Here is a 16,157-nt window from a genome sequence, read left to right as displayed (position 1 = left end):
TTTAGATAATGAATTATTAAATAAGCGATTAAAAAACGAAATTATTTTTATACATTAAAAATTAACGTAGGCCTATTTTTCAAGCGTTTCAATAAGTAGATGTTGATGGATATGCGTACATCGATACACAACAGTGCGTAAAAATACAGAACAAAATTACACGCGTTATCTACACGCGCAAACTTTTTTTTTCTTCTTCCTCCCCTCCCTCTCCTCCTCCCTCTCCTCCTCCCTCTCCTCCTCCCCTATTCTCCTCCCCTCTCCTCCTTCCCTCTCCTTCTCCCCTCTCCCCGTCCCCTCCCCAAGTGGCACCACCCCTGGTCATCGACTGCCCGCTAACTGTGGGTAGGAAATGCACTTCCGCAACAACATCAGACTATCGATCGCATCTGGACGTCTGGCGGCAGCAGAGTTAATCAGGTAGAAGTTATCCGCCATTGAGGTTGTTCGAAGAGACTGAGGCTAGCTAGGCCTAGATAAATCTTCATAATAGTTATATTTTTATGTACATTACTTGATGACGTTTTAAATAATATCTGTTTACTATCACTGTGTTTATTATTTTCAGAATTGAATCGATTTATTTTGATTTTGATACTAACTGCTGTCCGTAGTGTAGGACCAAGCTAGGCTAGCGGGTAGCGCATCTGGTTGGTGTATTTGTTGAGACACGACACAGCGGCAGTCTGGCGGTTGCTTGGTATTGCCCAACATTTTTGGAAGGACGGTTGGTAGGATGTAGCTTAGCGTATTGAAGACACCAGCGTTGTAGTCACTTTTCGCCATAACTTTTGGAATTTTTTTATTGATAGTATACTTGATAATAACTGGATATAGAAAATAGCTATTCATCCTGGATTTTTTGTCTTGCTGTTTTGAAAATTTGAGAAGTTTCAATTGACATTTTTATTGTGAAAATTCGTATAACACTAAAACAGTTTGATAAATTTCCTGCTGTACAGTCAGTAGACTGGCTATCTTGGGTGGAGCTGTGTTTTAGATTGATTTCTTTTGGATATTTTACAATATATTATTAAAAATGGATGAAAATATACCAAAGTTTGCCACAATAGAGGAAGAGGCTTTATACTGGAAAAATCTGTCACTGGACTTAAAACAAAGGTAAGTTTTTGTAATTTATATTGACTTTAAAACTTGGCCTACCCTACTAAATTAGTAAAAATAATAATAATAATAATATGTCATTGCCTAATCATAATCACTGTCTACCTACATATCTAGCTACTATGCCTAGGACTATGTAGTGATTCAATTAAACTATTATTAGGCCTAGGCCTATAGATATATTTTATTTAAATAATAATAATAATAAGATTTATTAAGCGCACATCTCCACTAAATTGCTCAAGGCGCTTGTGAAAACCATGAAAAAGCTTATCCTTTTAAACTAAAGGCTACCAGAAAAACGGCCATAACCCACATCACTGCTTCCGTTTACCAGCAATTTAAGGTGCAAAGACCGGCTAGTACATAACTCACAGGTGTTCTCAGTTTTGTGGGCATCTAACTAAACAAATTAAAGAACAAAACAAAAAAATCAATTCACAATAAATGAATTTCCTTGAGCAACAAAAAATAGATGTGTTTTCAGAGCACGTTTGAACAAAGCAGTCGACGAACTTGATCTTATTTCAAGAGGTAATCTGTTCCACAAACGGGGGGCCGCAACTACAAAAGATCTGTCACCCCATGACCTCATGGACCTGGGCTCAACCAGCAATCGTCTATCACCTGAACAAAGATTTCGTGATGGCACATGCCACACCAAGAGACTACGTAAATACTCTGGACCTTCACCGTTTAGCGTTTTATACGTGATTAAAAGGATCTTAAAAACGACCCTATAATACACAGGCAGCCAGTGCAATTGTTGTAGAATTGGAGTAATGTTTGCATGTTAGATACAATCAAAATCAACTAAAATTTGCCCAGAAAATTTCTGGTAAACAGGTGTGCAAGGTTGTAACTGTAAACATTGTTAGGTGAGTCTATGACTTATATTATACAGCAGAAATGATAGGCTAATGCCAGGACCCAATTTTCTACAACATTTTGCGCATAAATTGAAATTTTTTTAATGCACGACAAATTTCTAGGCCTAAAAGTAAATTTTTGCTCAAAGTGGGCCACAATTTAGATTTCATATCCTCAAAATATAGGCACTGTAGGTCTAGGCCCTACTAGGCCTACTAATATGTTTGGCCCTGTGGAGGCAGTATGATGTTACGCATCTGTAGCCTACATTTATTTTGATGCAGTAAAGTCTAGATCTTGCCCTAGACAGCACATTGTTCACATGCATAGTGAAGCCACAAGCTTGTGTTGAGAGCCAGGAAGAGGTACTATTTTACAAACAATGTGCTAATTACAGTAATACACAGTGTCTCAAAAGGTAAACACTGTGTAAAAATATGCATCTTATTCTTCGCACCATTGTTTGCAAAATGATTCACAACAAATCATGAACAGATCATCTGTTTGCTCTCTCAAAATTGTGTCCTGATTCTTCAGTATTTATGTTTTCATAAATCATTTTGGCGTTTCGAAAAAAGCTGGATGACGACATACTGTACTGAAAAATAGATTTGCTGATCAATAACAAAATTATTAAGATGCTTGCCATTGAACAAATCCTACAGTACAGTGGGAAAAATCATCCCAAGCCCCATAAACGACTTACTGTACAATAGATTAAATTACTAAACTGTACTGATGATAAATGAGACTTGATTTATCACAATGTACTGTAAAGGTTGGTAACAAAAAAAAAATGTAATAGTTTTGAAAGGTTTGTATTTAATGTAAATATTGGAGAGTACTGTACTTGTAATTATGATCCTAGATTATTAACAAGGAAATTTGCATTAGACCACTGCAGACCTGTGGCAGCCATTGTTTAGCAGCTATTGTCTGCACATGTGTCATTGATGTGGGACACTTACTGTATATCGAAGGGGAAGTCCACACTAAAATACCTCAGTTCCACCGCGGTTGGCTAAGGTGAGACAATTTTAATAATACCTGTATGGCACCTCAAGAATGGCCATAAATGCAAACACTCAGGCTAGGGACATGAATGAAATAAACAAACTTAGGAAATTCATTTTATTAATAGTACATATTTTTTTAAATACCAAGTAAATTCCACTCATATGCATGAACTTATGTGTGGCTTTTAACTACATTTTAAAAATGCTAGCGGGATCGCGGGAAATCATTTTTTGCTGTGACTTTTACACTATTAAAATGCTGGATACTTTCGCAGGTCAACAGTCATCCTCTAGCTACCTTCGTTATGACGTTTACTCCATCTCGGTAGATTTGTAAAATCAAGGAGAGAAATTTATGTACTTCCTTGTTGTGGATAAGTGACAGGAGACTAATCTATCATTTTTCCAGGCTTTTTACAATAAGTTTTATTTGTGATTACAAGTTGGTCATGAGATTAAGACAAGTTACTTCATTCATTACACAATAGAATGCAGCATCTTTTGATACTACATTGTTATATTAAGCCTTTGTGTTGCATTCCTGTGGCATGACCCAATCCATTGAGAAACCAGCATTTTTTCGTGTATCTTTCCAATAATTTTCCAGTAGTTGCCTGCAATACTGCATGTGCTGTTTATAAATACAATGCAGTATGTTTTTACTACTGTTGAGTCGTTTGTGATTGCATCATTTATCTACAGCTGGGCAGAATGCCTAGCTTAGCATCATGATCACATGGTCTCTCAGCGGAGAGTGAAATACTGTACAGTACATGGAGGAGAAGGAAGTTTATTTTAGAATGGACTTCCTGCCGAACGTGGCAGAGACACGGATGCAATATTAACTACATACTGTACCTTGTAAATTAATTTACTAAATTTAAGAAAAAATGTGTTGTGTACAGTTAATGCCTCTCAAAGAATTGAACATCATTAAATTTGATGCATATACATTAGACATGCCCTTTGAAGAAATTGACCTAATTATATACACATTTGCTTTACACTTTCCTGTGTTAGCTCTCATGAATTGTGTATCAAATTAGTTAAAGCCAAATATAAGGTTATTAGAAACAAATAAGAAAAAAAAAAGATTATTAGTGTGGCCAACTAAGGTGGATCAAAATTATTGTATTTGCAATGATTTTCAAATGCAATAGAATTAACAAAATACCGGTATTTACTGTATGTTGGATGGAAACTGGTTCTAAAATAGGAAGTTTATTCCTCTCTAAACTTTATTGAACATATTGTACTATACAGATACTGTAGTGTTGTATAACCGTATGTCACAAAATTATGCAAATTATCGTACCAATGAAAATAGAACAAAGTACAGTAGTAGAACTAAACCCACTATATCTTTGGTACCAAAAATGTCTCCCCTTATTATAGGGATGTCCCCTAATGGTTAGGGGCACTCCTACAAGGTGTATATCTCCTTATATGGGCACTCCTGAATAGGAAACACCCCTACTGTACTGTTGAGTGACTGTTTAGTTTGCATGCTACAATAGTGTACTACAGAATTAGACTACATTATATTTATAGTATGTAGAGTAGAATTGTTGCCCTAAAGGGTACTTTTTGATTTATTCAGTACATTATAATTACAACTAGAGACTCTGTTTTGAATGGAACCTAATACTATTTATTGCAAGAGTTTGTTTTCATAATAATGAGATATTGATCTTTACAGTAGTACAGCCAGTAAACCTGAGTGAACAGACTCTATGTGTGCATTATGAATTCTGGTTCATATTTCATTGATAGTGTTTATAAACAGTACAGTACACTGTAGGGTCAATGTGAAGGTCAATACTGAAAACAGTAGAAAGAATATACCAATGTGAAGGTCATTACTGGAAATTTTAAATAAAATATATGATACAGTATGTGATGGTAATTCTGATTTACAGTAATGTTGATTTAATACTAAAATAGTTTTCTTTGATATCATTTGATTTCAAAAATGTTTCCATGTTGGTAAGGGTGATCTTGTCTAAAATTAATGTCTGAACTCTCTTCATACTGTATTTCTGATATTATTAATAAATAAAATCTAACAACATACAGACAGCATTCTGTAGTGTTTAATGGGTGCTAGATGATATTTTACCTCAGCAAAGAATACACAGTATATGAAAATCTCTTTATTCATTAAGACATAAAAAATATACTGAATGGTATATAAAGGATAAAAAGTATTTACAGGCCTATTGTAGGTCAAGGCTGGATCACAGCAATGCAAGGCAAAAAATTACAAAATCCGATTTGCAGAACATTAAAAGGTATAAACTATAGAACAACATTAAAATCACAAGCTCACAAAAAAACAAGATTGCACAAGAAAACAACAATTAAATGGGCTACATGTACAGTAGTCAGTTATTTGGAAAAGGCATCTTGAGTCTAGATGTTGTTATGTAGAGTAAACACCCTTCCAGTTCCTCTTCTCTGTGTTAAGACTGTGATGACATCATCTAAACTATAGTTTCTACGTTGCTCATTCTGGCAATAAAATTCCCACTGCTCCGAAGTCATGCAAGGAATGCATCTCTTGAATAACTTACGCTTGAGCGCACACATCAGTTCATAGCAGACATCTGCTCCCTATCTTGACCTCTCTTTCCAACTGCTGAGAGGGGGAGCTGTCACAATAGCACCAGCCAATAATGGTACTGTGCTGAGCAAACTTTACCACCATTGAGTGTGATGCTGGTACTGTCATTCTGTGGAGTTCCGTTATTAAGCTAACATAAGCTCATATTGACATTAGATTCTACTTACTGTAGTTGTTGCTGGTATAAAGACAGGTATGAATGTTTTAACTGCATACTTTTATCTTTAGTTCCCGTCATGTTTCAAGTTTAAGTGCTAGGATCCTGCTAAATTATAATTTTAGTATTTTACATGTAATTTTATTAAATGAAAATTTAATCTAATTTTCATTCTAATAATTCTCTGTGAAGTTTTTGTATATTATAATTGTGTATGTAAAATTGTGTATTGTACCTGTACTTCATTCAATAACTTGAGAAAAATTAGCCACGTGCTTGTATACTGTATAGCTGAGTTGGTCTCATTGGCGCATCTACTGTACTGTAGGGGAAGGATGCAGGACCCCCTAAAAAAAACTTGCACCCCCTCCCCCTTGTTGCTCCTGTCCCTATTGAATATGTTTTAACCAAAAAAAATACTCTAGTAGATAAAAGCACCTTATTTGTGAGCTACAGTAGTGTCCCCGTAACTTAATCAATGAACCCCCCCAATTTCACTTTTGCCCCATCAGGGCTTCCCCCCCCCCCTCCCAATTTCAAGACTTTTGCAGTAGGTACGCCACTGGTTGGACTTATACCTTAGAACTACTGTATAAATGTACAGTACTGTATGTCAGTTGACATAATAATTTGTAGACCAATGATTTCCAAAGATAAAAGTGCTATGGCAATACCAATATTTTTTTTGACCTCATCATTATCATCATCATACTGTATGTGACTTTGGCAATCATTATATTAATGTAAATTTTAACCCTCATATACAGTTTAAGTATAATCAAATATGAACATAAAAGAGCATTCAATATTATCTTCCCATTATCTTAATTGCAGTCATAGTCCGCTTTCACACATCATCTTTGTTTTATTGGCTGAAATCATATTACACTACTTCAATAATGTACTGTGCGTGTAGTATTGGAAAGTTTACTTTCTGGTACAAAAAGAATTAAGAAATACAGTAAGCATAAAATAACTTAAATAATGTAATTGTAATCCAGTTCTATTGTTACTCTGTTAGATCATGATGTTTTAGAATAGAGTATTTATTAATAACTGGTTTTATTATTATCATTAATTAATAGGTTCATGGTTTTATCTTTGAATGTGTTCTGATTATGTACAATTGTCTCAATTCTGCATTTGCCTGCCATGTACAATTTTTAAGGTTTTTCTGAATAAATATACCTTGAATAATAAATAAAGACTAATAATGATACAAATAGCTAAATTAATAGTAACAATAAATAATTATGACCGATTAGTAAATTGTGCAATTATGTATCCACAGTGTAACAGTAGTACAGTACAGTAGGTCTCATAAAATGAATGAATTATTTATTATACTCCATTCTTTTTTTTTTGCAAATTACATACAGTACTGTACCTGCACTGTATGTATTCTTCCATATTGACTTTTTTTTTACTTGCACCACCAAGAACATACAATTTTAAATGATTAATTAATTAAACAGTTTGGTTAAAATCTTTCTTTTTAAAATTTGGTAAATCCTACAAATTGTTGTTGGTTTATCAAGAGATACTATACAGTAGTAGTGGAAACAAATTAGGAATAATTTATACCGTATTTGGTAAAACTTAAAAATTGTTCTGCTGTACAATGTACAGTAAGTATGAGCATAATCAATTAATCATTTTATTTTAAAAGATCTTGGATTTTAATAAAAGTGATGGGTATAGGGGAGAAGAGCCTATTGTCTTTGGTCACATAAAATTGGTTTAAAAATAATAAATACAGTAATATTATAATTACACATTTTGTAAGTACCATTACCTGTATTTATTTTGTTGAACAGCAGCTAAAGTACTGTATACAGTATGGTATTATTCTGTAGTCTTTGTTAACAATGTTCCAAAGATAATGCAAATTGATGAATTAATGATACCATGCTGTTGCATAATAAATTGCAAAGGAAGCAAATCATTTATATTTATGGAATCTTTAATAAGCAATTCGCATTCAGGGACTAAACAGCATCCCAGTGCAATAACCTTCGTTAAATTATACAAGTCAAGGCTCATGAATATTCATGAATCAAATTTTCCAGTACATGACACTAATATGACTGGATCGATCAAAGTTTAAAAATTGATTTAACATTCGTTTTTGGAATAAAATCATTCAAAAGTTGTTATCTTAAGTATTTTTATTTTTTGTTTTTTCAAATTCTCTTGGCAACAAAAGCACTTCATATAAAACAAAGAAAAAAAAAATAAATAAAAGGCAGGTGAAGTAAATCTCCGAAACAGCGAATCCCTTTATTGTACAGTAGGAAGTTAAACTAAATGAAAAAGATAAATAAATATATGAATTATCATAAAGGTACTACTACAGTATTAATCTCAAAAAAAAAAAACCTAAAAAATTAAAATAATTATTGTATTGTTCGTAATGTGTATTCAAGAATCAAGTGAAAATTCTTGATGTTATTTTATTTAAAAGTCAATTAAAATATTATGTGTTATTATTCGAAGTTTACTGTATGTAATCGTTAAAAGAAAATAGTTAATACCGTAAATAATACAAGAATGTCAGTAAAGTAAACAATACTACTATAGTTTAAAGTTAAATGGAATTTCCATATTAATTTACAATAAATTCCACAGCTATTTCACTGGAAAGTGGAAAGTTCATTGTAAATTTTGGTAAATTATAGATTCACTGATATAAATACTTAACACAGATTGTCCAATTAATATGGAATGACGCCAAGTTTAACCCCTGCTTTATTTTGAATCACTCGTTAGAAGTCATGCATGATTAAGCACTGTTGCCGATGGTGCTGAAGCCTGTTACCAACGATCAATTATTTCACTCGCCTCCCATCACTCGTACATCGCTTGCATAGTAAACATACAGATATGCAATTCTTCTAAGGCATTTTCACTGAAGTTTTGTTGGTTTTATATCAAGTTTAATGTGTTTCTTGGAAAATGCTTTGAACTTTAAACAGGAAGAGCAAAGTACTGTACTCAGGACATCTTTTCGACAAATAGTGATTTTTTAAATATTATCCGATTCACACTCATTAGGTGTGATTAGTAGGTAAGCTGTCAGATTTATCAATTCCATAGAGTATCAGCTTTCAGTTGTGGAGGTGCTATGTCGATACATTGTTGTTGATTGTTTATAATATCGATCTTTATTATTAATTATCATTAGGAATAGGATCATTATTATCATCATCATAATCATCATTACCATCATTATCATATACAGTGTTGTCATCATTATGAGCAGCGTCATCATTGTGATCATCATCATCATCACATCATCATCATTATCATCATCATTCCATCATCAAATCATCATCATTTTCAGTAAGAAGAATCATATTCATCATCAAGCAAACTTGTTCAAATTATCTGTGAATTGTCTCTACCACCAGACATCTCATAATAAAGAATATCAAATTTTTGGTCGACAGTATTTCCAGTTGGTTTTATGACAAAATTCAAATTTCCTCGCTTCTATGGTTTATGATGATGCAAGAGATGATTTGCTTAATCTTGTGGAAAATGTCAGTGTTCCTGCAGCCTCTGCTGTTGAACATCCATGAACAGCCCTTTGCTGATAGCAGCATTACATACAGTAGTACAACAATATTGTGACTATTGTATCACCAGTATATTTTACAGAAAAGTTTATTATAGCCTCTGCCTCTGTTTTGAGCTCCACCTAGAGTTTGGTTGTCCTGGCAAATATATATATATATATATGGGGTTTGATGGTGGTCCCTTTCATCTTTGTAATTTTTTTATTATGTTGCTATTTAACATTTGTGTTGCTTTTGATGAATAAAAATGATTGATTGATTGACTGTAGTTTATTTATTCCATTGTGATTGACATGCTGGTAGCATGAGATTTTGGTGTCTTTTTTAATATTACTGTATGTATTGATTACTGTATTGAAAATTAGAGTACTGCACTAAGTAGTACTGTAGTCATCTAATTGGGGTCGGAGTTTTTAAGTTCTGATGGTGGACATGCCAAATCAGATAAGGAAAAATTATTTTACATATTATAAATTGTTTTTTTTAAATTTTGGTCATAGTGTACATTTTAAAACGACACAGTATCAGCTACTAAAATGTCCAAAATTGCCCAATTTTTGTAGGGGCCGGGGACCTTATTTCCCAGAACCCCAATAAAATTCACAGTTTGAATATCATCATTATAGCTCTGCAGGTACCTGTAAAGTTGTGTGTGGGTGGGTACCTGTAAATTACAAATGACAAGTGAACAATAAAAAGATATAATGTCACATAATTACAAAACAGTACTAAGTAGTTATACAGTATACTGTAAATAAATACAATCAATCTATAAATTGATTGATAAATTATGGTTTAAATATGGTTTGTAATTTCGTTTGTACAGTGTGTGTGTTAGGCTTTTACAGTGTTATTATAAGCATATACTTATTAATGTGAAATTAAGTTATATTATCATATTTAATTTAATTTACATGTACTGTACTGTATATACTGAGAAAGCACTATCAAGATTTTTAGATCTACTAAAAGCTTCAAATATAATTCATGACTATAAAATATACCTAATGAAATATTTCTTGTATAAATGTGGAAAATTTACAGATCAGACTAAGAGCATTGAAATGTGGATAATGTTACTTGCTGGCAGACTTTTTTCTTTCTTTTTTATCACTTATTTCCTGAACATTCTTCCTCACCATATTATCAGGTCCCAAGTGTCAGTCATTATGCATGAGGATCAGTAAATTTGTAATGACGTTACGGTTAATGTTATGATGAATATAAAAAAAAAAATGATGACAATTGAGGATTTCTGTGGGGAAAATAAACACAATTTATTGATTGCATATTCCTTTAAATCTGTCTCCTCTCAGAGCAGAAACACATTGATGTATTATGTTCAATTACTAGGTATATCTCTGTCTAAACATTTCTCTGTAGCTACAGTTTTTGAAGACATTGAAAAAGCATGACATTTGTCAACTCCTGTCTTTGAGGATTTATATATTTGGTGTTTCTGAACCAATTTAGTTTCAGTACCGTAGTGCAAGAGAGTCGTTCAGTGCACCAGCATATTTTGGGTATTTAGGTAGGATGTTTGTTGTTCCTGTCTAGTCTATTTTGTGGATTTGAGAAGTAAGACTTTTCTGTTCTGTCTGTATTTTTCTCTGGTATTTTATATTTGATGAAAGTAGTGTACTGTACAATATGTTTCTTTATATTAAAATGACACAACTATTAAAACAGTGTTCTCACAAGCCTTGTAGAAATGGGTTCATGAAACACTTTGCAAGTGAAAACTTGTAAATGTAGTGTCCATTTGTAGTACTATACAGTGTATTTTGTTACAATTTTGTGGTACTACTGTAAGTCAGTACTTTATCACTTGTTCTCGATGGTGTTAGGTACTTTTGTTACTGCCTCATTTGGAATAGACGGCTCCCTTGAGTAAATGCCGCTTCCCCCCCTCCCCCTAATGACCGTAAACAACGCTAATGGAAACAACATCATGTAACGTTCTACTCCAGTAGAATTACATTTTGGTACTTTACAACAATTTGCCATTAAAAATTAGATCGACTTTTTAGGCATAAAGTCGACTTAGGCAAGTTTAACTGTATACTGATCTATTGATTGTTCCCACAGTACAGTTTTACTGTAAAATATTAATAGGATTTTCAATAAGTTATTCATTACTCTCAATGGCAGCATACTGTATACTGTATCTCTGAATATTGACAAGGTCAGGCTGATGCGGCTGCGCCATGGGAGAAGGAGAGCCGCTACAGTATTTGGGGAGAATGAGACGATACGGCAGTGGGCGGGGAGCCTGGGGGAATGCAAACCTCACCGCTCTATATACACAAATGGTCACGCTTGTGACAATCCTTAGCATACAGACAAGATATGTGTTTTTGTTTACATTTCATTATGAATTTTTCAGGTCACACATGTTGCTAAATATACTAAATAATATAGTATACGTAGCATTCTGAATTTGTAATTATGTATTATACGCAATGAATTTCATAAAGAATCTGTACAATATAAATTTAAATGCAGAGTAGTATTAATAATAAAATTCAAAATTATGCAGCATTTCAGCTTGGTAATTTCTGGTGTTTTATCGATTCCTGATGCATTCTCACAATGTGGAATATCTATCATCTGAATATTAGTTTTGATTACTGACTGTCAATTTTATTCACAATCTATGAATGTGTGCTCGTAAACCATTTCACTATTTTCACGCTATATTTCTTTCTGCATTTTAATTCCGCCATAGTCTTGAGGAAACAAAGGAAGACTTTGAAGAATATCAGATAAGCAGTCGCGAGTTAGAAGCAGAATTGGAGACACAGCTAGAGCACGCTGAGGCTAAGATCAAAGACTTAACTGCCAGTAACCAAAGACAGCAGATGGAAGTTGAATCTCTCAAGGTAAGACAATTCCTATAAATACATGTCACGATTTTTAGTTGAGACCTCAAAAAGCTATCCATTGTATATTATACAAATGATGAAAATTTGTAAGTGCAACAAAATAGATTCATGTTTTCCTGGGATAAAAGATGGAATATTCCATTTAAACAAACATATAGTACAGTAGTGAAAACAGAATTTTACTGAAAGCCAGGGTGAGTGGAAGCGGGGAGCAGAAGGGTTGTAACTAGAGTACCTTTTTTTTCACCTCCCCCCCCCCCCCCCCCCCCCACACCCAGTTTTTAAATATTCAAAAGTCTGTATCTCATTAACCACTCCCGAGTTTTTTTGTCAAATATGCTTTTTGTGTATATATCAGTACTGTAGTTCAAAATATCAATTTTTTTAGTTTTCCTGCTGAGCTGGGCTTGAAGGAAAATACTGTGTTCTACATATATTAATATTCTTTTCTAATACAAATTGCAAACAGTCATTACAGTATATGAAATACAAACATTAGTATGTTGTGATTATAACACCTGCTGTATAAAGATCCTTGTCATTTATTAGATGGATTGACTAATACTCTATATTACTCTGATTGTCTGCATTCTCAGAGTTCAAACATCAATGATTGCGTCGTGCGGCCAACATAGCCCTACATTTTCTGACCTCTTTCATGTCGGCGCATTTCATTAAACACTATTGAAACTAAATTAGTAGTGTGGAGCAAAGGTTACTGTAGAAATATCTGCTAGTGAATTAGCAGTACAAAAAGTGCTCCATTTTTTTTGGTTTTTTTTGTTTTTACGAGCCCTCAGCAACGCGTTCTTGATCTTTGTTCAAACTATCAGATTTTATGTGACAAACTGTAACTGTGATGCCCGTATTTGGGTGTAATGTGACAGCATCATGCCCAAACCACACAAGTTTGTCACAAGAACTGTGACAGTATGGATAGAGCAGGAGTGAAGATGCTTGCCTTCTAATCCCAGGGTCATGGTTCAATCAATGCCGTAGCCGGCTATTGGGACAGTTGGGACAGCCCAACACAATGTTTCTATGGAGTCCACGAAGAATGGGTCCATTAGAAATGGATCCAGATTTCTCATATTTTGTGTAAAATGGATCAATTTAAGAAAATGGGTCTAGATTATTCATATTTTTTCGTAAAATGGGACAACGTTTAAGAAAATAGGTTCACATTATTTGAATTTAAGCGTACTGTAAAGTGGGTCCACCCTGATATTGTCCCACACTGTTTGAAAATCCTGGCTACAGCATTGGTTCCTGTGACAGCATGACTTTTTCTCATGACTGCAAACAAACTCCCTACAGGGTAAGCCTCATAAAGAGACTTCGATGATAAAAGCATCACAATATTTCATCTATTTTTGAGGTGGCCCTTGAATATCAGCCGACCTTATAGCATAAGCTGGAAGGTTCACCCTTTATATAAAAAAAAAGATTTCTGGCATTACAGATAGTTAATGGACTTGAAAGTTGGGCTCTAGAGAAAAACAATTTTTTATATGTTTAACTACTGACACAAAAAAAATATTTGATGAAAAACTAGTGAGCGGTTGAGATAAAGATTTTTTAATATTTAAAAACTGAGGGAAAAAGGTGAAAAAATGGTGGTTACGCCCCTTTCCTCCCAAAGTTTAAATGTTCAAAAATCTGTATCTCATTAACCGCTCACGGGTTTTTCGTCAAATACGCTTTTTGTGTCTTAGAAAAAAAAGTTGTATAACTCTGGAGCCAGACTTTGAAGAGTTTTATTAAAGACAAGGAAGTTCACTTTTCTAGTTTGGAATTTCCCTCAAATTAAAAGCTCTTTGAAAATAGAGTTTCAATAACTTGTTTTTTTGTTTTGTTCTTACTAGGAAAAGCTTGAGGTTTCACAACGAGGATATTTAAAACAAATTAGCGAATTAGAAGATGCCCTAGCACAGATTACTGCTATTAAAGATGAGCTTCAAAAATATATACGAGAATTAGAGCAAATGAATGATGACCTAGAGAGAGCAAAGAGGTAAGGAAATAAGGCCCAATAAAAAAAATTATTAGTTTATCACCTCCACGCGCATGTCTTCTATGGTACTGGAAAAAAAAAAAAAATTGAAATTTTTTTTTTTTTTTTTTTTTTTTTTTTCATTTATTTTATTAAATAGTTAGTAGATATTGTTTGCATTATACCTAAATCACGTTTTACTTTGAATATCAATGCACCAGCAAACAACCCAAGGGTGGTATTTGGCTTTACCAAAAAACAAAAAAAAAGCCTCCCTCCCTCATCACTTTCCTGCCCAGATAGGGTGATAAACTAATAATATTTTTTATAGGGCCTAATCTCTTTTTAATTTGTTTTATTAATTTAATATCTTTTTTATTATCTTGTAACCTTTTGAAGAATTTGAGTGATTGATTTATTGTTTATTATAATCTATTTATTTTATTATTTTTCTGCATGGACTGTGAGATAATCTCTTAAATTTATTCTTTTTTTTCTTTTTTTTTTAATTTTTTGCTTGGACTGTGAATCAGTTGATGTCCTGGAATATTTGAGATGATCTTATAATTGATTTAATGATTTACAATTATGATGTAGTTGTTTCTCCAAACCAATTCTGATCATTTAGTTTATCATAATAATAGTGTACTACTCTATATGCAAATTAGCTTAAGAATAATTGTTCCAAGGGGGAGTGCAGTATACTAGCTGGATTCTAGAAGGAAAAAAGAAAAAATGCACATGGGCAGGAGAGGAATGTTGGGAAGACGTTGCAACAAAAAGCAAGGAGGGCTTCAAGAGCCATAAACAGTGCAGTAGACTGAACGATATTTCCAACATTGAAGGAGTAATTAAACAAAAGACAGGATGTTACACACCACAGCCTTGGTGCAAGACTTTAGTCTGATTTTGGACGTCATCACATTGTCTGTCCCAGCATGCATGACCAATGACCTGAGAGAATATACCTACCGAACGGTCCTGTAGATTGACCAGTGACATACACTACAGTTGCGGATATCAGACTGCTGTTGGTATATATACTAACAAGCACTATAACAATCTTATTTAAAAAAAGATACTATATCGTACTTTCATTAATATAAATTGAGTAACTGAAAAGCAACCGTATAGAGACATATTGTACCATACTGACAGTAGGCCTACATTCAGCAGGTTTTACATTTAAAGTTGTTGCAAATAAATGAATTAATATAAAATACTAGAAGTTTAATACTAATAGTCTGTACTTTAAAAAATGATTATAGTAAAAAAGAATCATAAAGTCCACTTTAGGAGCTTATTATTATTTTTGTATATTTTTTTAGAATTGGTATCCTCAAACCATAGAGCTATAATATAGCTCCATGCTCAAACTTAAAAGCTATTCTGACTGACCTTGTACCTTCCAACTGCTACACATTTTTTCGCATTCCTAAAAATAATTTATAAACAAACAGGCCTGGCTTTCCAAACTCTTCTACAGTAATGGAATCAACTGTATAAAGACAGGTAGCACTTTTAAAACTACAGTAACTACAATTATTTTATTAAGCACAAGCTAATGGTATATTAATGAGTACATTAGTATCAACATTAGACGATGTAAGTGTAGTCTCCTACAACATGAATCTGTATAGTTAGACATTAATTGGCATCTTCATGGTGCTTTTAGCAGAAGGCCACTGTTCAAAATAATTAAATTCGCACGGTTAAGTATAGCTCCAATACAGCCATTATGTTTTTAATTAGTACCATTGTGTCTCATGAGGTTTATACTGAATGAGTCATCAGCATATCATAAAATGCTGAACTCTTTGGTTAATATGTGTTGATGAGACCAGTGTCATAAAAAAATTTAATACGAAGAGTTATATATAAATTACTGTAATCATTTGTTATCTTTAGTA

General features: G+C 33.3%; 1 protein-coding gene across 1 annotated transcript in view; it reads left to right on the top strand.

The window, feature by feature from the left end:
• The first annotated feature begins 407 nt into the window (after positions 1–407).
• LOC117101607 (nuclear distribution protein nudE homolog 1-like) overlaps positions 408–16,157 on the top strand; it is a 30,158-nt gene continuing 14,408 nt past the window's right edge. Inside the window, exons 1-3 of the mRNA XM_033241598.1 lie at positions 408–1,122; positions 12,098–12,251; positions 14,120–14,268. Coding sequence (XP_033097489.1) covers positions 1,040–1,122; positions 12,098–12,251; positions 14,120–14,268 — 386 coding nt within the window. The 5' untranslated portion in view covers positions 408–1,039. The remainder of the gene's footprint in view (positions 1,123–12,097; positions 12,252–14,119; positions 14,269–16,157) is intronic.

The sequence above is a fragment of the Anneissia japonica genome, unplaced genomic scaffold, assembly GCF_011630105.1.
Source record: "Anneissia japonica isolate Jap-2015-1 unplaced genomic scaffold, ASM1163010v1 scaffold17412_len611537_cov169, whole genome shotgun sequence".
NCBI lineage: Eukaryota > Metazoa > Echinodermata > Crinoidea > Comatulida > Comatulidae > Anneissia > Anneissia japonica.
The sequence above is the reverse complement of the archived record's forward strand: the minus strand, read 5'-3'. Positions and strand labels throughout refer to the sequence as shown.